This window comes from Lepisma saccharinum, chromosome 30, assembly GCF_977018435.1.
Source record: "Lepisma saccharinum chromosome 30, izLepSacc3.1, whole genome shotgun sequence".
Taxonomy (NCBI): Eukaryota; Metazoa; Arthropoda; class Insecta; order Zygentoma; family Lepismatidae; genus Lepisma; species Lepisma saccharinum.
This window is the reverse complement of record NC_139258.1, coordinates 20,221,620-20,244,698: the sequence shown is the minus strand read 5'-3', so window position 1 is coordinate 20,244,698 and position 23,079 is coordinate 20,221,620. Positions and strand designations below refer to the sequence as shown.

Here is a 23,079-nt window from a genome sequence, read left to right as displayed (position 1 = left end):
ATATTTACATGTATACTTGTGGACAAATGTAAAAGTGTTACCTTATTGTCCCCAAAATCATGGTGATATGTAAAGAGGCATATGACCACCAAATATCAACATGTAGATGTCCATACAAGAATTGGCAACATTGAATGGATATGAGGTGGGACACACATCTCATCAAGATTTTAACCTGGCAGGATGCACACTGGGTAAAAAATACTCTGAAGAAAAATTGCTTTAAGTCTGAATTTTAATTGTTTTCAAACATGCAATGTACACTTGTGGAGTGTGCCTCTAACATGCAAAAGTACCTTCAATGATTATCTAATTTTATTAAGTTTGAACATATTTATTTCTTTACACAAAGATAAAGTTGAGAAAAAAAGGATGGTAAGACGAGTGCTCTCTGCCCTAACTTAAGGATGTGATCTGGATAAAAATTACGCAGAAGAAAAATTACTTCTTAATTCTGAATTTTAATAATTTTGAACATTTGCTTTGAATCACACAATTGATAAACATGAAAAGTAAAGGACATGGTGAGATAGCAAACTGAAATGTATGAGTGCACGATGGGTGAAATTTACCCAGGCAGTGTTTCTTTTGCCCTGCGAACAGAACAAACTAACTTCCGATTCAAGGCCCTGATACTCAGAAGGGTTCACTGGAAAGGTACTGAGAAGGGTGGCCTCTGACACACATCGGAAGTGATCATAAATTAGATTTCAAAATTTTCTGGGTAATTTTTACCCATATGTGCATCCTTACAAGTTAAGGAAGATCAAGTTTGATATCCTTTGTCAATTAGCCCAGGAATCGTGGGACAGTCGTAAGGAAATTTTCAGTCTGAACCAGGAACATCACTGGATGCCCAGAAGTGAAAGTGAGGGCTCACACAGTGGACTGTGATTCTAAGAATAAAGCTTGTGTTGCTCTTTTTGTAAAGCTTGTATATTTATTTGAAAATGAGTTGCTCATTTTGATCTCTGAACTTGGCATGAATCAAACATACCACATGAGCCTCCCCGATGGTGCTGTGGTAGCGTCGTCGCCTTGTAATCAAGGTGTCCCGGGTTCAATACCCAGTGGAGGCACATAGTGGTTCGGATCCCACTTTAAACTGTAGGTCCAGTCACGATTAGCCTTACTGTGCACAAAGTGGACTTAAAAGACCAACTCAATCAAACATGCCACACATTTCAGGTGGTAAAATTGGAGGGGGGTGTGAACCCTAAAACCTTCACAATAAATAATGCCATGGCCTGAAAAGACGGAAAACTGCAGACATGGAACTCGATGCACTGGCCACACTGAGTTCATTTCAAACAGTAGCATAGATAACAATTGAATAACTGGATAACTATGTAAATGTGTGTGTAAATTAAAGTAATTGTACTTATAATATTATTATCACTATATGATGATTTCTCTTTTACACTACCAACTGTTGTCTACAGAATGGTAAACATTGGATAGAACCGAACATAATGTGATATGTAATACTAGAAAATTTGTTCACTGATACTCTTTGGTACTTACAAAGTTTGGGTATTTTGTGAGATCTAAACAATCACTTGCAACACTTTTGGAGTCTTAATTATCCTGGAAATTATGCAAAATTAAAATTTTCATTTATTTATAATAAATTATAATAAAAATAGGTTTTGTGATTCAGTAATACAAATTTTAATATTCTGATGTAATACTTTAAATGTTTTGAAACGAAACGCAGTGAAATATTTACATGTTAATACTAATAAGTATTTTGTACAACTTTAAATTGTTAGTTTCCAAGCATTGCTATTGGTGAGAATGTGGAAGCTACCAGCAGTGTCATTGGTTCAAAGTCGGGAGTGTTGTTGGGCTTGAATCATGGGAAATGCATGGATGTTTGTGTCCATGAGAAAAGTCCCAATATTCAAAGTTGATAAAAAATGTATATTGTTTATTCTTCTGAAAATACCTTGACTATATTTTCCTGTTTTCATTCCAGCACTGGACATCTCGCCAAATGATCCTAAGGCTTTATTCCGCAGATGCCAGGCACTTGAGACGCTTGAAAAGTTTGAAGAAGCCTACCGGGATGCAAGGCAAATCCATGCAGTTGATCCAACCAACAAAGCTATACAGCCTGTTCTTTCGAGACTGCATGAGATAGTTCAGGAAAGGGTAAGTGTTATGTCAGAAACATATGATTCCTTGTTCGTCTCTAAATTTTCTTCTTTTAATGTGCTTTAATGACCACATCATTTTAATAATTAGTACATTACATGGACACTCTCTTCCCCCTTAGATATATATACAAATAACTTTACAATAGATGGTAGTTGGAAGCCGCTAAAGGAAATCATTCCCTTTCATGTCAAAGTGTTTTATCATCAGTAACCATTAGGCTTCGCCGTGCATGTTGAGGGTGACACCTTTTTCAAAAATGACTCAAAACAAAAAGATTGGCAATGCAGAATACCATGAGAATTTCCCCTCACCACGGCAACTGGACAAAGATGATTGGTTCAGGCATTCATGTGACCCTCCATGGCTTTCGACGGAAAAGACAAAAACAGAATTTTTTAATTTTATTCTTTCAACTAGCTTTACGCCATCAGGAGGCTTTTTTGTGATCATCCTGGAGACAATAATATAAGAGCCAGCCTCGTGCTGCAACACCAGGGGTCCCAGGTTTGAATCCCTACCTGGGCATGGGTATTTGTGAGTGTCCATTCATCATATCATCACTCATATCCATCTTTGCGATTAGCCAAAAGTTGCAGAAAAGTGAAGTAAAATAAACCAAATCAATCAATAACTAGGAGCATGCATATTTCTTTTTTAACGAAAAAACAAAATGTCAAAAAACACATTTTAGTGGTAATTCTTCATGTTTTTGAAAGGTGTGAGATGCATTTTGCTACCATGTTTTGTCACGAAATAATGTGAAATGAACTGCAAAATTAACTGTTAAACATGAAATTTAGGTTTTATTTATCGACTCGGCACCTTCTGAGGTTTGAATTATCCTGAGTGTTATGCAATTCACGAAAAAAGGATTAATTCTGTTGTTAATATTGGAGAAGCAAAAATGGACTCCTTTACACAGAAATAAACCAGCGTCGAATAACATGGGTACCTGGGGGAAACCCTCGGGGGTAAAGGCGGTCAGGGGCGTGATGCTGATCACATCACCCCCACTCACGACCTGATCAAGCTAGTGTGGGGCGTTACCCGCACACCCCCTATACACCTTCATGGCATGGTGCTAAGCACAGGGGAATACTTTACCTTTACCTTACACAGAAATGAACTTAATACTCTGATAACTACATAAATGTGCTATTAGAAGTGAAATGTTAATTTTTTGTAATAAGTGTAGTTTTTAAATCAAATTTAGGATTATATTCACAATTTTAAAACCAAAATGTCTTTTATATACTACTTTTCATCCAATTTTTCACCGCTATAACACTGAAATTTTATTTTATTTACTGCTTTTGAACTCAAAATTGACTCCATTTTTGTACCGAAATTTTGCTTTTTTTTATTTACCAAAAATATGTGCCTGTATGAATAACATAATAGTAATGCCATTTCAAATCACTTCTGATGGCAACGTTGCTTTGATTGATGCATTACTTGTATATTTTAGCAAATTAAACTTCATCTTAAACTCTTGTCTCTTGCAGTTGCGTCAGAATGCTCAAACGGCCAACAAAGTGTCGTCTATGTTCAGCTTTGCCTTTGATATAGGAGCAGACAAAGAGAAGAGAGAAACCGCTATGAATAACCTGTTGGTATTGGCTAAGGAAAAAGCAGGTAAGATGCAAATAAATAGTGTAATGAGTGACAGTCGATAATAAATATACCAAATTTCCATGCTTTAGTACAAATCGCATTGACAGGCTCCAAAATCTGTCTTCGGTGAAGATGAGTGTTTATTTTTTGAAGTGTTGAATAACAGCTTGTGTTTTTTATGGTTGAATTTTGGTTAATTTACATTAATTTTCTGCATCACTATGCACACCACCATGAAATTAGGCAGGTGGCAGAAGTACCTGCTGTGAGACTTTGGAGCACAACCCCGTTTGTTCTGAGATTTAAGAGAAAGAAATATCTTGCTGTAGAGTTGGTCTTTGTAATCCATATGACACACTCTGACAGTATTTGCTCGAAAGGTCAGGGATGACACAAAAGTGCCCTGGAAAGAGGTCTGCCCAGCTGTCTATTTTCATGACCATGCATATATGTTAACCTCAATGATGAGGATGATTGATTAAGTGATGAAATAGAAGATGGATTTGTCATCATAGCTACCTAACCACTCTTCCACACAGGCCAGGGCTGAGTTTTTGTGTGATGTAGAAAATATTCTTGTACTTATTACAATAATAATATAATGTTTTGTAGTATCTGAAAAGACTGATAATAGGGTATGTGAATGTTATTTTCTCCCTTGTATGCATGTTTTGTAGGGTTATGACATGTTAATCAGTATACTATCAGTATAGTACAATATTTCTATAAATGAAGGGCTCAAGAGTATAATATGGTAAGTGACATTTTGGTCATTTTTGAGTTACAAAGTAAAGAAAGCCATCTTTCAATTATTGCAAGTAATTGCCATGTCCTGCAATTTGCATTGGACTCTTGAACGCTTCTGAAATTGGTGAACACACGTAAACAATTTATCTACAGTATAGCTCCTAATAACTTTTCTGTTTAACAACCTCCATGTTGGCCAAACTGTCACTTACCGTGTTTTACTCTCGAGCCCTTCAAATAGCCCGTAATCTAGTGTAAAGCAAATGTGTAAATATGCAGTTCCTTCAAACGCAAAACCCATTGCGTTCATGTGGTTATATACACTGTGATTTGTTAGTCTGCAAAACATTTAGAAATGGAAGACACAAGTACCTTGTCCACGGTGGCTGTTCAGTGAAGACTTCGAGCAGAATTTCAGAAAGCCCCACACTCCCTAATAATCTTCAGGAACTTTGCAACCATATCACCATGACTGTGGCTCTCATCGACCATGACCTAATGCGTAAGGATAAAATACAGCATTGGGTCTCTTCGATGGCACAGTGGTAGTGTCGTCTCCTTGTAATCAAGGGGTCACAGGTTCGATACCCGGTGGAGGCACATAGTGGTTTGGATCCCACTTGAAACTGTAGTTCCAGTCCCAATTAGCCTTAATGTGCAGAAAGTGGACTTAAAACAGCAACTCAATCAATCAAAAAACACAGCATTGGTAAAGATAACCGCCTCATCAGCAAAAATGGACACATTGAGCATTTGTGAAGTGCGTTGGGAGCTTGTCATTGTATGGGCATCAGAGTTACCACTGTCAGTTGTATTGTCTGCGTATAATAAATTTATAGAATGTTTCACAGATTGTCATTGTATGGGCATCAGAGTTACCACTGTCAGTTGTATTGTCTGCGTATAATAAATTTATAGAATGTTTCACAGACTGATGAATCACCCTGTACGTTAATTGTGGTAGAATATGAATCACCCTGTATATTAATTGTAGAAGATCGGTATAAGCCAAATTTTCATATTGATCAACCAGTAATATATTACAAGACAACATTAAAACCTCCCTCTACATCATGTGATAGTTTTAATGGCGAAGAGATGTGTTAAGTGGCAATGTTTCAATTCTGTTAAAGTAATTATGTGCCTAATCTTCAGGTACCATTATTTTTATATTTTCAGGTTCTGAGATAATGGTCAAGGAGGGGGTTGTGCAGAAAATAAACAAGTTGTTGAAGGTGGAAAAGAACAAAGATATTTTCCTAGCAGCTGTAAGGATTGTTGGTGAGCTTTGCAAGAGCAATGTCGAGAGGGTATGTATTCAAGTGTTGACATATATTTTTGAATTTTGGATTTGGGTAATTTTGTATTGACTTTTATCTATAATCTGGTCTTATCACAAATCAACACAGAATTTTTGTTAGTTTTATGTTTTTCTTGAAGGTTTGCATAACCACTTTTTTTACATGGAAAATAATCCAACACTGTTATTTTTAGTGGTTTTTATTTGATTTTATCTGCGACGTTTTGTTCTGGTTTCCCAGAACTTTTTCAAGCTACACATACAACAACACAACCTCACATGGCTGGTCACTCTACACCTCTAAGGAAGGAATGTGTGTCCTTATTTCCTCCTAGGTAAACTGGTTTTTTCATCTTGCATTCCATTTTTGTGCAGAAAATTGAAGGTAGCTCTGGAAACTTTACCAACTTGCTGTCCACATGCTTAGTTCTACCCATTTTATTCCAATTTCCCCTTCGTTTTTGTTAATTTTCTCTCCTGTTTATGCATATGTGCTTGGTCTCTTTGTGTGTATGTTACAATAATATGTACTCATAGTCATAAGTTTTTAACAATTTATGTATGGGGTGATCCTTTGTAAAACAGCCCAAATTCCAACCAGCCAGTTTAATCTTCTGTGGGGCTTCTGTTGTGCTGTCCATATGTGTTTGTTCCTTCATCCATTCCATCACCATTCAACCCCATTGTTTCGATTAGCGAAGTGGCAGGGAAGCGATGCAAAATAACCTAAACCAATCAATCAATCATTAACCCTTATCCATTCAAGCTATTTTTGTAATGTGTCCGGGCAAGCAGTGTCTGTCGAACACTGCATTGTTTTAAATGGATCTTGCCCTTCTAATGCGAGATTTTTATGTTTCATCACTGTGGAAATAATCGAGTAACATAATATTTAACCTACTCATCATTGTTATGTCCATAATTCTTTTATTCATCATCATCGTAATTACATGTTGTAATTTTTGCAGAATAGTATATGAAACATATTAGGCCGGAAGGTAGTGTGAGGAAATTGTTTAATTTGCTCATATATTTTTCATTTTTTCTATTTTAACGTTAGTAATATTTTTATGTGATGTTTTATTAAATACTATTAAACATTTGTTAATACATATTCAAGTAGACTTCTTTACATATCAATTGCACATTGTGTCTGACAGACACTGCTTGCCCGTTTACGTAAATGAAATTGAAAATATTTTTTTACACCTGACATTCTTTATCAAACAAAGTCAAATATTGTGAAATGAGAAAAAAGAATGAAACAAACAAAGTCAAGAAATATCATGTTCACAGGAAATATCATTTGGAGTATGTGACAAAAAATATAAGCAACAATGTGTGATAGACACTGGTTGCCTTGTTAAGTGTTAAAATGATTTATAATAAGGGGCTTATACCGCAGCCACGCTAGCTCAGTCGTTAAGTCACCTGACTACCATGCAAGAGACCCAGGTTCGATCACTGGTAGGGGAGAACTGGGACTTTTTTCCACCTGTTCAAGCAGCTCAGGCACCCACCCACCATCATATAAAGTGGGTGTCTGAGGTGACAATTGATATGGTTGTCATTTTTATCAATAGATGTCAGGTCAATGCAGTTTTGCATTGCTAATGCATACTCAAACCCAGAAAAGTGACACTCGAGCAGTGCGCAAGACAATATGGCGAAGCATATGAAGGACTTGATGTTCGTATAAACATGTAGTCTTTGTGTTTATAAGAATATATAATTGTTTCATATCAGTGAGTGTCATTCCACTAAACATCCGAAGGGAATCAACCCTATGAAATACAACATTATGGTCCTCCACACCAGAGACGAAGGTTTGTGCTACAACGTGACATGCGGTAAGTGAGTTCAGTTTCCTTTCGCGTGCAAAATTACACAACTCAGTTCAGTCCAACAGACACACACACATTTGTGCTCAAACAACAGGACCTTACATACACACTGGGTACCTGTAGGAAACTCGGGGGGGGGGGGGGTAAAGGCAGCCAGGGGCATGGTGCTGATCACATCACCCCCACCTTTGGCTGCCATCAAGAAAGTGTGGGGCCTAACTCCACACCCCCCTATATGCCTTCATGGCATGCTGCTTTGCTTTTATAAGGAAGAGGCTAATCAGAATGCAATAATCAGGCAAATTGCAAAACTATAATTTATTTACCTTACATCAAGATGTCTTGAAATAATGTTTTCTGCCATGAAATTTTAAGGAAATATGAGAGCAAAACTAATTCCAGGGTGGCTACTCATCGGGAATTCCAGGAATTATGCGTGAATTATTGGCTCTGGGAATTATGTGAATTTGCTTGAATTTTTCTCCGTAGACGTGAAAAAATGCGACTTTTATTAATCCAATAATGTGTAATATTTATAAATGCCCTGAGGCAATTTTTTCACAGATTGGTTTTTATTTTTGTCGAGGAAAGAAAAGAAAGCTGCATGGAAAATAAAACAGAATTCTCTCAACACGGTTACTTTGTTAGTGTCCTTTGCAGAACAATATCTGACGGACGGAAGATAAGATATTTTGAAGATAATTAGGTAAATTTTAGTATGAAATTCTTACAATTAACATTTTTTTGTAGATTGATTGATTGATTTGCTTTACTTTTTGAGCCAGTTTTGGCTAATTTGCGAGGGGATGAACGATGATATGATGAAATTGATCGATGGACACTTCTCACAAACATCCATGCCCAGGCCAGGATTCGAACCCAGGACCCCAGTCGTCAATTTTTTGTAGATTTTAATATAAACCGTAACATTTGTGACTTGTGCTTGTAGATGTATTTCCAGTCTAAAAATGTTGGTTGGTTGATTTAGTGTTATAAGTCCACTTTATGCACAGTAAGGCTAATCGGGACTGGTCCTACAGTTTAAAGTGGAGTCCGAACCACTATGTGCCTCCACTGGGTATCGAACCCGGGACCCCTTGATTACAAGGCGACGACGCCACCACTGCGCCATCGGGGAGGCCCAGTCTAAAAATGTGAAGTGGGAAATGTAAACTTAAATTGTATTAAATATATTTTTAAAGTATATACAGGGTAAGTCAAAATGATGGACCCGATTACAGAAATTTATTCTGTGAAATCTAATAAACATATGTTATTGTGAGACATGCGCTTCCAAAGGTTAACTTTCAAAGTTTAGTTTCCACGCAGTGTTTCCACTTTCTACCGCTAGCAGTAAGCAGCGAACAGGAAAATGGCGTTGACTGGAGAACAGAGATCTTTCTGTGTGCTTGATTATCATGTGAACATGTCTGTGATTAGTGTGCAATGGCATTTCCGTACTAAATATCGGAGAGAAACACCTACGGGGAAGGCCATTCGTAAGTGATATGAACATTTCAAAGATTCGGTACTGCATCTGTAAAAGAAAATCGACTGGCCGTCAATCGACTGAGGAAGAGACAGTTGAACGAGTGCGCACATGTTTCGTGCGAAGTCCACGGAAGTCCACCTACCGGGCAGCGAGAGAACTTCAACTTCCACAGAAAACTGTCTGGCGGATTCTGCGGAAACGTTTACAAATGAAACCCTACCGCTTGCAACTAGTTCAAGCCTTAAAAGACACTGATTATGGTTTGTGCGCGTCCTTCTGTGCTGATTTCCTCGCATTAATGGAAACGGATGGGTTCTCAGAGGTCAATTTACAGTTATGAAGCAATTTTTCACCTTTCAGGGAAAGTGAATAGACACAACATAAGGATTTGGGGAACTGCTAACCCCCATAAATTTGTGGAACACGAATGTGATTCTCCCAAAGTGAATGCCTTTTGTGCAATTTCCCATGAAAAGATTTATGGGCCCTTTATCTTCCATGAACGTACTGTGACAGGACTTGTTTTCCTTGATATGCTGCAACTATGGCTCCTTCCACAGCTTGCAGAGGATAGCATAGATTTCATTCTCCAATTGAATGGTGCCCCTGCGCATTATCATGGCAGCGTTCAGGAACCATCTCAATGGGGCATTGAAACAACGTTGGATAGGCCGTGCATATCTGGAGGATCGACCTCTCCTTCATTGGCCACCTTGTTCCCCCGACTTGACCCATATGATTTCTTCATGTGGGGTTTTGTCAAGGATCATGTTTACGTACCACCACTTCCAACAACATTGGATGACCTGCATGCCCCCATCACAGCAGCTATTGCTGATATTGACCGCAACATGCTACACAAGGTTTGGCAGGAGATAGACTATAAGCTTGATGTGTGCCGTGTTACGCGAGGTGCTCACATAGAACACTTGTGATTTGTTTGAAAAAAAACTTTGACAGTTTACCTTTCTTAGCACATGTCTCACAATAACATTTGTTTATCATATTTCACAGAATAAATGTCTGAAATCGGGTCCATCATTTTGACTTACCCTGTATAGCATTTGATTTAATTGAATTAGAAATTTTTGGATACATTGCAATCACACACACTCTTTATTGTTAATATATTTGTGTGTGGGTGACGAGAGGTGGTAATACGTAAGTTGAAATAGAGAAAACATGTGCTTGTAGCCTTGAATATTTGGAAAATTCACCTTGAAAACCGGGAATTATACTTGAATTTTATGAAGGTCCTAGAGTAGCTACCCTGTAATTCACACTGACAGTCTTAATCTCACTTTTAGAGATGGTTTACCACATGATGCCATCACCAACCAATCAGAAATTAAGCATGATCATTTTACCCTGTTCTCTCCCTATTACAGAATTCATTTGGGGAATTTTTTATTTGCATTTTATCTTCTCTTCAACCACATCAAGCAAGTTTATTTTTCTTCTTTGCAGACTAAAATTGTTCTTCAGGATCTAGGAATTCCATGGTTCATAGATATTCTCAACTGTGAGACTGAAGAACAAGTGAATGCTTCCCAGTATTGCTTGCAGACTATCCTGAACAGTTTGAGTGGAATGGAGAACAAACCTGATAGCAAACCCATTAAGGAGATGTGTCAAGGTAAATCATCACCTGAAAAAGTGGTTTGGCACCTCACTTTTATACTGGGTGCAATGTAAATGTGCTGCTACCTTTAAGAGGTAACATTTTATGATAATTTATAATTGGTTTGATAAATTGTGAGCACATCTTCGGTAACCTTGTATCAAACAGACAGGATGGGTGGAGATTGACCCAAGTACCAATATAAGATGAGGAATCCCGGTCGGAAACGTGTAGTTAAGAAGTTATAAAGCCAAAAATAGTTGTTGATGAACCCAGTTCCCATATCATTATGACCTGCAATATTTTGCAGTTATCACTGCCTTACAGTAACAGCTTGCGATTGGGTGCCGAGCTGAAGGACACCCCTTGCATCGTAACCTAACTTTGCATTCTGTGATATTGTCAAAATGACTCCAGGGATCTTAGAACAGATGCAACAGAGGTCCGCCATTTTGAAGACCTACTGTAACATTTTCATTGTATAGTGCTACGATTCACTGCAGTAATGTCCGTATTAAATCTATAAGCTACATCTTTCAATGGTCTTATTCCACTGTCTTAGGCAGCCCCACCTAGTTTTGGTTTATAAATTTTTAATGACTTGTTTCCAGACTTTGTTTCCATATCTCGTCTCCATCCACCCTGCCAGTTTGATTCAAGGTCATAAGAAAAATCCTGTATAAGAGTGTAGCACTATTCTGCAGGACATGAAAATGCGAGCCTCACGGTTACTTGTAGCCAGGATGCTGTTGCATGTTTGCATAATATGTTTTGCTAACAATCCATGGGTAGATGTTATTCATAATACCGGCACTATTTATGTCTGTTATATCTGAAATGTGAAGATGCAATGCTGGTATACTCTTATGTTAAGTAAATTGTTTACTTATTTTTTGTCTTATTTATTTATTTACTCAGAATTTCAGATAGTCTTATTTGGCCATTTTACACTGAAACAACATAAAGTAGAAACATCAAATAATAAAAGATAAAAACAATAACAAGATGGGATATATTTACATCTTCTTGGTCAGTAATACATAAAAATTACGTTCTGGAAGGAAAATATCTACATCCAGGGGAAGTTTGTTGTAGATATCTGGCAGCCTATAAAACAAGGAGTGTTTTAGAAGGGATAGCCCAGTGGTCGGTTGTGGAAGAGTTGCAGGTTGCACATTTGCTTTTGGGGTACCCTAAGTGTGAATTAACTGATTAGGAGATCTGTTCTGATTTTGCCATTTATTATCTTGTATAAAAATTTCATGTCAGCTAGATCACACGAAAGGATGAAGAGTGAATGTTCAGAGCAGCCATGGTGTCTGATTTGGATACATGTCGGAAAGAAGGTATTCTATGGCGAACAATGGCAAGAAAGAAATAATGTATGCTACTAGTAGTAAATAATGGTTGATACTGAGCCTAACAAAGAGAATAAATGTTTTGAAGAAAAATTCTATATGTAATATTGTTTAGAAAAAAATTGGTGCCAGAAATGTTTCTTTCCTCAATCCGGGAACTTTTCAAACGTTGGAAGCAGCCCCGGCACCCACCCAGCGTCGAATGACATGGGTACCTGGGGGAAACCCTGGGGGGTAAATGCGGTCAGGGGCATGATGCTGATCACATCACCCCCTCTCACGACCGGATCAAGAAAGTGTGGGACGTTACCCCCACACCCTCTATACGCCTGCATGGCATGGTGCTAAGCACAGGGGAGCACTTTACCTTTTTTTCTTTACAATCTTCCTGAAAATCTTTTTTTTCCTTTAAATTTTACGGTTGCAGCTTATATCCGGGTATTGTCTTTTTTCTTCCCCCCCCCCCCTTCGAATTTTTAGGGTGTCACTAATTTTTGTGCCAATATGGTAATTTACTTCTGTGTATTTTTTATACCAGCCTGTCTTTCATTCCCCAAAACATGGAACAGTTTTTAGTTGTAATTCTCTCCATACCCCTGTGTTTTGTATGCTATTTTTCAGGCTGTATTTGGGTAAGAGCATGAGAACTAACAGATTATAGAGAGTTTACAGTAAATTAATACAACTCTTTTTCATAAGTTATTTATTTAACATGTAAGATATCATGTTGTTCTTCCTCCCTGTAATCTATTTGAATCAGTTTTTAGTACGTTCTGTAAGTTGTTAATAAGTGTGTGAAAGATTGTTACATTATTTTTCAGAAAATAAAAAGGAGATTGATACACTGCTGACGACTCTGTTGGTTACCACGACTAGCCGTACCTTAACTGGCCTTGGTCGTGATGCTATTATTGAGCTGCTGACGAGGAATATACATTACACAGCACTGGATTGGGCAGAGAGGCTGGTGGAGATAAAAGGTAAGTGAGGCAAGGTAATGAAGTAACTCTTTACGTTTTTGAAGTAATCACTAACAAAGTTGCCGATTACTTTTTGTATTATTATTATTATATGCAATGAAGTTTCATCTCAGCCAGATTTTTGCAACTATTTTGAACCAAATGCTTTTCTAAAAATAATGGACTTGGAAATGTTATACTTGTATGGCCAAATTCGCCATTAGGTATGCCACAAGCATTTTTATTTTAGAATGTCTAGCCACAGGTGTATATATAAAGTCTGTAATCTCCAATTGCCGTGGTTCAACATTAATTACCAAAGAAAATAAGGGAAGGATATTGTTAATAGTCTTCTTCAAGTATAGAGTTTACTTTAATTTTTTTAGTGTATATTTTATACATTAAATTATATGTTAATTATAAATGGGACCGATTAATCGGTACTCTATTGGTATCGGCCGATATAGGCATATCGGTATATTGGTTTATCGGTAAAATTACCGATTATTTTACTGATCGGATATATCAATAAATATCTGATAATTTAGTGCAAAATTCTGCCATTCTGTTGTAATTTTTATGGATAATCTCCATACCCTACTTTCTAATAAAATATTCAACTTCTTTTGCACTGCAGTCACCTCGAAACACACATTTATTAAGGATGTCAATGAACCTTTCAGATTCTTCAAGGACAATTTCTAATTTTATATCAGATCGGTAGAATATCGATTATCGTATCGGTAAATTTTATATTGGTACCTTATCGGTATCGGCCAAAATTTCATATCGGCACATCCCTATAAATTAATACAAAATTAATGTTAGATTCTTTATGGTTGTCAGTGTAAAAACAGAAGATAACCTTGTTGCAATTAACACAAGAAATGTGTTATACAATTTATATCATACCAAATGCCGAATGGTGTGTGTATGTATGTATATGAGAAGATCCCTGACGGAAGTGAAGTGATATGGTGACAGATGACTCCACTGTTAGTGAGGGGATTGCACCCTGTGTCTGAAACACACACACTGGTCTCACTGTAACAGGTGCAGGAGCACAAGTCATTGTCATATAACACACAATAAAGAAGTACAAAAATTGTTCTGTACACTGAAAAGAAAGCAGTAGCCTGTTGTCGCAGATACATGCTCTGTGTAATTGGCACCAAATATTTTTTCTGCGCATTCACGATTACAGAAATCAATTACATTGTTTATAGACGCAGGTGTGTTTCACTATGCATAGTAGCACCTTTACTCATTACACCAACTCCCACACACTTCTAAAATGACACTAACACCAGTGGAAGTCTTCGTGCCACCCTTAAAATCTGCAAATGGACCGATTTTTCCCTTTAATCCTGCCTTCCTTCATTTCGGGATCTTCTTATGTGCTCACTGCTGTATGTATGTTTTTATATAAATTGGTAATCAAAGATATGCAAAAATATCTGAGGCTCTATAATGCAGTAAACACTGTTGAATATCTTACAATTTCCATGTTATAAGCAGTCAAAGGTTTGCTTAACTTTGGAAACGGTCGACATGAATTCCAGTATCAGCACAAACTGATATCGGTTTCGTTTACACTTTTTTCTTAGTAAAGAGTAATTTTTTCGTAGGTGTTCAAAGACTGATGGAAGTTGCTAGTGAATTAGAAGAATATAAATATGAATCTGCAATGAACATCACTTCATCTACAAGAACAATTGTTGCCGTGTGCCTGTCACGAATATATGAGAACATGTATTATGATAAGGCTAAGGAGAGGTTTCTACAAAATGTGGATGATTATGTTAAGTAAGTATTTGTGATAAATACAGCAGAACCCTGATCATTCTTTTCAATTTTTTTTCACATTGGTCAAGGTTAGGGATGGAACATATGAGTCTGTGTAATCTGTATGAATAGATGCAGGCATATCAGTGTATTGGTTTGTCATAAAATTACTGGTAATTTTACTGATCTGATATACTGATAAATAATCTGTAATTTTGCATTAGTTTCCCCATTTTTTTTTGTTTGTTTTGTTTTTATGAATGCCATAATTTTTGGACCACAAGATAAACATTTTTTCTTTCAAAAACAGTCAAAATTTAAGTCTTTTCATGTGGCTCCAAATGTAAAAGTTGCAAGGTGTCAAATCGATCGGGGGATCGAGCTGGGCAGCCATCATGCTGATAAATCATGTCATGTCTTGTAGCTAGAGGCACATCCTCCAACAAGATTGCCATCCCATTCCTCAAAAAACGTTCATAAGTGATGCCATTTAACATTTGGGGCAGGAAAGATGGCTCGATCAAATGATTGTTGATGACTCCCATCCATACTTCTGCCTGGGCATGCGACAGTGGTCATGAAAATTACCCAAAGAAATGGATTAGCCAAGGTGGCCCGATTCCCTGGCCGGCTCGATCCCCCGATTTGACGCCTTGCGACTTCTACATATGGAGCCACATGAAAGACACTTAGTTTGCAAGACACAGGTAAACTCACAAGAAGAGCTCATGGAGAGGATCTTAACAGCTGGTCAACACATCAAGGACACCATCACATCACGAGTTATGAGACCAAATGTCCATAAAAACCTGCGTGCCTGCATTCGTAACGGAGGTGCCCACTTTGAGCAAGACGTGTAATGTTCTTTAATTGTAATGTTCATTGATTCCATTCACATGAAATTGAATGAAGTATTATTTCTTGTACACAAATGTGAATGTTAGCAACATTTGTACCTTGTTGGATAGCTGATTACACAAGGAAGTAATTTAAGTAATTTGTATGCTTCGTGTCATACCATTTTTGTTATTAATACGTTGCCTAGTAAATTAACTCTTTCACTGCGGAATTCTCTTGCACACAATATTTCTTGGCTGCGTAATTAAATTTGAAAATATTTTTTTTTTTTGTAAAAAAATAGTTTTCACAATTACATTGCATTATATATGAGAGAGAACTTACAAAAGTCATTCCTTGCACTGGAAAACAATTCTGTAGTCCCTGGTGGTATGATATTTTGAAAAAGTTTGAAATTTTCAAAAAACAAAACATTTTTTTTAGAAACAATAATTTTACAAACATTTTTTTAGAAACAATAATTTTACACAATTACATTGCAAAATATGTTATAGAGAACTTACAAAAGTCATTCCTTGTACTGGAAAACAATTCTGTAGTACCTGGTGGTATGATATTTTGAAAAATTTTGAAAAAAAAACGTTTTGTTTGAAAGAATAATTTTACAAAATTACATTGAAAAATATGTTATAGAGAACTTACAAAAGTCATTCCTTGCACTGGCAAACCATTCTGTAGTCCCTGGTGGTATGATATTTTGAAAAATTTTGAAATTCCCGCACCTAGATCAACGCTGTTTTGCACTCTGCTCCATGATGTTACGGACAGCGGTACAAATTCTTCATCAGACACTACACAATCACTGTCACCACTTGAAGTCTCATAAAAACTGTCGCTATTATCGTCACAACTTAATTCACCTTCTGATTCTGAGTCGGCAAATAACAGTTGAGTAACATCATTATCAGACAAGTGTTGACGACTTGACAAAGCCATGTTATTTACATTCGAAACTGACATGTCAGAGCACTCAATGCTCGTATGTCAAAGAATTCTAAACGGAGGCCTAATTAGTGACATCATATGGATAAAAAGAAAACTACAAGTTCAATTAGTTCAAAATACTATCATCACATGTCAGAAAGCTACTAAAAGTGACGTACTTCGGAAATGCGACAACTGCAGCGAGTGGAAGTATGAACTCGCAATAATGCGACTTCCGCGGAGCAAGGCACCTGGCATGCTGTGAATAAAAGCGACGACCGCAGCGAAAGAGTTAAGAGTGTGTTTTTTTATCACCACTTGTAAGTTTAAATCTACCCGTTACTTACATGTGATAGTTATTTGGGAAAAACTTTTTTTTTTCAACAAACCACTTATTTGTTAGCTATCAGAAAATGCTGAAATATGTGCCATACAATGAGCTGTTTTTTCTCAATTCTTATTTTTATGTGGAAAATCGTCATTAAAAAAAAACAATAGAAATTTGATTATATCGAAAACTACTAATTTTCGGACGGGATATCATATGGTCAAATTTATTGCAAATTGTCTCTACTTTAATCCCTTTCAGGGAATACATCTAATTACAGGTCACCCTGTATATATATATATTTATTCGAAATTTTCATAAAAAATGTGGTGTGAACTTATAGGTCGTATGTGCTGGGTTTGTAACCTAATATCTGAATAGGCAGTTTCTTTTCCAAAGCAAAAGCCCATAGCAGTCACCTATTGCATATATCAAATAAGGAAGCTAATGAATAATTTATGTTATTGAAGGAATATTTACAAGTTTATTTCAGATCAGTATCAATGATTTGTATATACCTAAAGTGTAAATCACCAACCCTGAGACCTTCTGTAAACAAACGGTCTCACTGATTCGATGTATCACTCCGCGTCAGCTGATTCATGACCGCAATCATCTGCTGTTACTCTCATAGTTCGCTGCACCTATTCATTTTATATAAGAGCCTCTGAATGTGAGAACCCGCTCTCAAAACATCAGACGAATATGCAGCCTCATACATTGTTACTCTCCCGGTCATTCTCTCTTTCATAACCCTTAAAACTGCAGACACTGACACGCCACTGCACTGGGATACGAACTTAACCACTTCATTTACTGGTTTCTCAGGATACCACTGACAGAACGTTACATAAATATTGTGTATAATCTGTTTCTCACCCCTTTTCAAAGGCTGTCCTTGCTGGTGTTTTGAAAACAAGCTCGGAGAACACGGAGACTTTCCCGCACGCATAGAACTTGGCATGTTATTTTTCTAAGTACAAGTCAGGCAATATTACTAAGTTGCACTACTTTCTTGCTGTTCACATGATTATTTTTAGAAAATAACCAATGTTATAAAATATCATTATGTACACAAATCTCTAAGCTCATTGAAAGTTACAATGCATATTACTACAAAATGTTCACACTTACCTTGCCTTGCCATGTCACCAAGTTATTTTACGAAGTGCACTATATTTTGCAGAACAAAAATCGTTATTAGGATGCTTGTCAAAGTTTCCAACCACAATAAATTTACGAACTTTTTGTCTTGTGTTGATCATCATCAATATATTTATTGGACTTACATCAATGCATATGGCTGTTTATGCCCATTATATATTTTATTTCCATAAGATACAATTTACATAAAATCTACAAACAAATTTCAAATACACTCCTATCTATATCATCCTTAGAAATGTATATTACCATGTTATATCATTTTGTCTAAAAAAATGCACGTAAAATATATTCAATTCGCATGCAAGAAAGAAGCCAAATTTATGGGAAATGATTACTGGTGCAAAGAGTTAACCATAAAGGTGAAGCAATAAGTAAAAAAAGAAAGAGCATTGGGTTTAAAGTGAGACGTCATTTGCGGCAGCGTATCCCATACTACAAATTGATCGTTGTTTTACCTTACGTAATGAATCCTGTAACAAAGCTGGATTTTCGTGTGGATTATTTTACTTCTATGAGTTTGCAATGCTTTCTGCATACAGGTGGTTTTGTTTACAGAAGGTGTCAGGGTTTGTGATTTGAACTTTAGGCAGGTATTTTTATGTTGTGGAGGTCCAGTCGGTAGTGCATTTTAGCTGCTACCCAGGAAATCACCTACAATAGGTAATCTCAGTCTGGAATTCCTTACAATGTGCAGAGAAAGCTCTTTTTATAATGTATCGATTCAATTTTCATAACACTTATGATGTACTGATATAATACTGTACTGAGTACCAATATTAAATGTATTGATCCAGTATAAAACATTATTAGGAGGTTATGGAAAATTAGTGCAAATCATGGTTCAGCCATGTTTTCAAACACAGATTATTGGCATTCGATGCTCTATATCAAATCAAACTTGTGTTTCAGACCTTTTTCAGAACTGATCTCTCTGTATATATTTTTCATTTAATGCAGGCTCACCGTGGGCCATATCCAGCAAACTATGTATTTTTGGGTCCCACTTTAGTAACTGTAAAACCAGTTGTGTTTTTCATTTGTCCCAAAAGAAATGCAGGATTTAATTTAATAAAAAAACATTTTATATATTTATTAGTTGGCAAAGTTGTTACATTATTTGAAAGGGTAAACACTGTAATTAAATGTGGAAGAGGATATCTGACAAATGTCCTTCACGATGCATTTGGCACACTCGAAATCTTTTGACAAAATTATGGATCATTTTTTCACGTAACTGTGCCTCAGTGCCGTCGATAACTCTTTGAATTTCTGCTTTCAATTCAAGAATCGTTCTTATTTTCGCAGCTTAAACTTTGGACTTAACAAATCCCCAGAGGAATAAAACTGCATGGTGAGAGGTCACAGTTGTTTTATTTCGGGCTCTTCTCCTACTGAAAATGTCAGGCCTACAGTTTCCATACTTGTAATGAATTTTAATGATCGTAACTCACTCCTCCCATCGTGTAGCGCTACATATTAACTAACTGCCACATTTTTGCTACAACATTTGACCTCGCAGAACACTGCCAACCATGCGAGAGAAAAAAATGGTGCACAATTTAAATCCTGCATTAATTTTCAGACACCCTTTATTGTTGACTTGTAAGTAAATAAAAAGACACATTACAGACACGAATGTTCTCGTCGGTTTGGAATGCAGACCTTACAAATTCCATTACTTGCCTCATGCAGGGGAAAGGTACCAGCCTGACAGCTGGATCTCAATTGACAGGTAATGGAATTTGTATATCTAAGCAACGGCACTGATCTCAGAAGATCGGAAGGAAAATTTCAGATCAGTTTCGGGTTTGATTTGAGTGAGTCCACATCATCGGAGAAAGAACTTGGGATGGAGGTGTCACTCCGAAGTGAACATGGTCTGAGCCTATTTACACAACCTCTTGCTAGCCCCTTTTTCTTTACCCTGTACATTGATCCTGATAAATAATTTAACAAATAAGGGAAGGAGGACACATTATATGTATAATTGCAGTCACTCAAGTTGTCACTGTTAGTGAAAGTTAAAAGAATGCCATTATCTTTTTAAATTTATTTTAGGGAGATGCTAATTTCTCCAGACATTGAATCCAAAGTCCGTGTTACCGTTGCCTTGACAGCGCTTCTGCAGGGACCACTTGACGTGGGGAATACCGTCATAGCAAGAGAAGGCATGCTGGAAATGATTCTTGTAATGGCAAACACGGACGATGAACTGCAACAGGTAATTATCATAGAAGTTTAAGTAATATTCGTGTGTGTTTATATTCAACATCTTGTGCACAATATGTTATTTATTAAACATGTTTTTGTTATGAATCTAGTTGCAAAATACCTTAGTTCATTGTAGCTGTGTACGAGGGCTGCTGGAAAAGTTTCTGCAAACTACTACCAACAGTGGCGCTAGTGTTCTGCTATTATAAAAATAGGAAGAATAGACCTTTCTTAGGTTTAAATTATCTTTGATTGTTTGTTTAAGCCTATTCGTTTATTTTTCACAGCAGTTTGAAGTAGTAGTCGTGTGAGAAATGAAAATTTTTCATGAACACTTTCGGGCCATTATTTTTTATGATTTCAAATGTAGTTTAACACCGAATCAATGCATCGAGCGACTTCATTTGGCTTCTGGGGATGAAGCACCATCCAATTGGACTGTGTACAATTGGTTTTCCGAATTCCAGTGTGGTCGCACATTTCTCAGTGATGAATTTCTTGAAGGTCGTCCATCCACATCTGTTGTTGCCAGTAATGTTGATGTTGTGCATGAAATGACAGAGATATCGGCATGTGACATACCGTGAGATTCAGGCATCCTTGAACATTGACATGAAAGCAATACATATGATTTTGTATGGTCATCTGAACATAACTGAAACTTTCAAGCCGTTGGATCCCACACAACTTGACCGAAGCTCAAAAACGGGTTGGTGTACTACATCGTTACAGGGGACGAAACTTGGATCTATTCATATGAACCCGAAACTAAACAATAATCCACTGTTTGGGTGTGTTTCAAATGAGCTGAAACCAACAAAAGTTGTTCGTTCGAGGAGTGCTGCCAAGCAAATGATTGCTTGTTTCTTCGTTATACCGGACATGTGGAAACAATAGCTTTAGAAGATTGAAGGAATGTAAATGCTGAGTGGTATACAACAATTTGTTTGCCAGAGGTCATCAATGAATTACGTAAAAGAAACCCAAATCGTCACCATATTCTTCACCACGACAATGCCAGTTCCCACTCAGCACACAAAACTGTTGATTTTTGTCCAGTAAAAATGTTGAATTAATGACTCATTGTCCGTACTCACCTGATTTATCACCTAATGACTTCTTTTTGTTCCCACACATGAAAAATAAGATGCATGGTGAGCGATTTGTGTCGCCTGAAGCAGATGTTGACACATTCCGAACATCGGTTTGTGAGGTATCAGCTTCCGAGTTGAAAAAAATGATTTCAAAATTGGTTTGAGCGTATGCAAGAGTGTATCGATCTTAAGGGTTAATACTTTGAAAAACAATAAAGTCATTCCCAGAATTTCACGTCTTTTTTCATATTGATTGCAGAAACTTTTCCAGCAGCCCACGTAAAATATTTCTCTCTCTCTCTCTCTCTCTGTCAGTTTCAACAAATCGATTTTATTGTTATTTTAGTAAAATTTTGAAATTTGCTAATTGTACATAATCTATTCTTCCTAGGTACTATACATTCTTTGAAAAATAATTAGGATGAAGCGAATATTATTTGAACCAATACAGATTTTGATGCTTATACAGAGTGTCCGAAAAGTCACGCAACCCGGTGTTTACGACCGTATAACAGAATAGGGAAACGGAATGAGAAGATACGCTTTCTGCCAAGAGAATGCCCTGTATATTGGGAAAATTTAGAGAGACAAACATATGTAAGAACATGTATGTTTTAATAACAAATAAGCAAAGTGGTGCCAAAGGTGGAAAAAATGTTTTTGCAAATCGTGTGTATTGATGTACAGAACTCACTGAGGTAAATTATTGCAACATTTCACAATACCAACGAACAATTTGGTTGGCCATCTATTGAATTTGACAGAAAAAGAACTTTGACGAAGTTTCAAGGAATAAATGGGCTGTTCCAAAAATCGATGTTTTCACAATATTACTGCTGGAATAGTTTCTGCAATCAAGTCTGAAACTTGGCACTAAATGCTTATCTTTCGCCAGAATATGATGATGTTTGGATATATTCTTCAACAATAAACACTCTTTCCTGTGTAGAATATGGCATTTTGAAAACACACACATGACGTCAGCATAAGTAGACACAATCTGAAATGCTGTTCGCGACAAACTGCAACCACCTAAGGCACAGAAAACAACAATTGATACATGTTCTTCTGTACTCACATTTCAGGGTTGCAAGGTGTATGTAATTTATTGCATATGTTCGAGAATAACCAACTTTCTCCTTTGTCGTTAAAAGTGCCTTAGTGTGATAGCCTGAGGTGAAACACGTCTGTTAGTGACACATGACAGCAACAGTGTTGCCAGTGTCCCTCGTAATATTGTGAAAACATCGATTTTTGGAACAGCCCATTTATTCCCTTGTGCAATGTTTTTGAAACTTCGTCAAAGTTCTTTTTATGTCAAATTCAATAGGTGGCCATCCAAATTGTTCGTTGGTATTGTGAAATGTTGCAATAATTTACCTCAGTGAGTTCTGTGCATCAATATACACGATTTGCAAAAACATTTTTTCCACCTTTGGCAACACTTTGCTTATTTGTTATTAAAACATACATGTTCTTACATATGTTTGTCTTTCTAAATTTTCCCAATATACAGGGCATTCTCTTGGCAGAAAGTGTTTCTCCTCGTTCCGTTTCGCTATTCCGTTATACGGTCGTAAACACCGGGTTGTGTGACTTTTCGGACACACTGTAGTA

At 36.8% G+C, this 23,079-nt stretch overlaps 1 protein-coding gene across 1 annotated transcript in view; it reads left to right on the top strand.

Moving 5' to 3' along the window:
• The window catches only part of unc-45 (unc-45 myosin chaperone), a 73,351-nt gene that overhangs the window by 5,355 nt on the left and 44,917 nt on the right, over positions 1 to 23,079 (top strand). Inside the window, exons 4-10 of the mRNA XM_083115646.1 lie at positions 1,979 to 2,154; positions 3,666 to 3,795; positions 5,701 to 5,831; positions 10,625 to 10,793; positions 12,958 to 13,116; positions 14,724 to 14,901; positions 20,216 to 20,378. Coding sequence (XP_082971772.1) covers positions 1,979 to 2,154; positions 3,666 to 3,795; positions 5,701 to 5,831; positions 10,625 to 10,793; positions 12,958 to 13,116; positions 14,724 to 14,901; positions 20,216 to 20,378 — 1,106 coding nt within the window. The remainder of the gene's footprint in view (positions 1 to 1,978; positions 2,155 to 3,665; positions 3,796 to 5,700; positions 5,832 to 10,624; positions 10,794 to 12,957; positions 13,117 to 14,723; positions 14,902 to 20,215; positions 20,379 to 23,079) is intronic.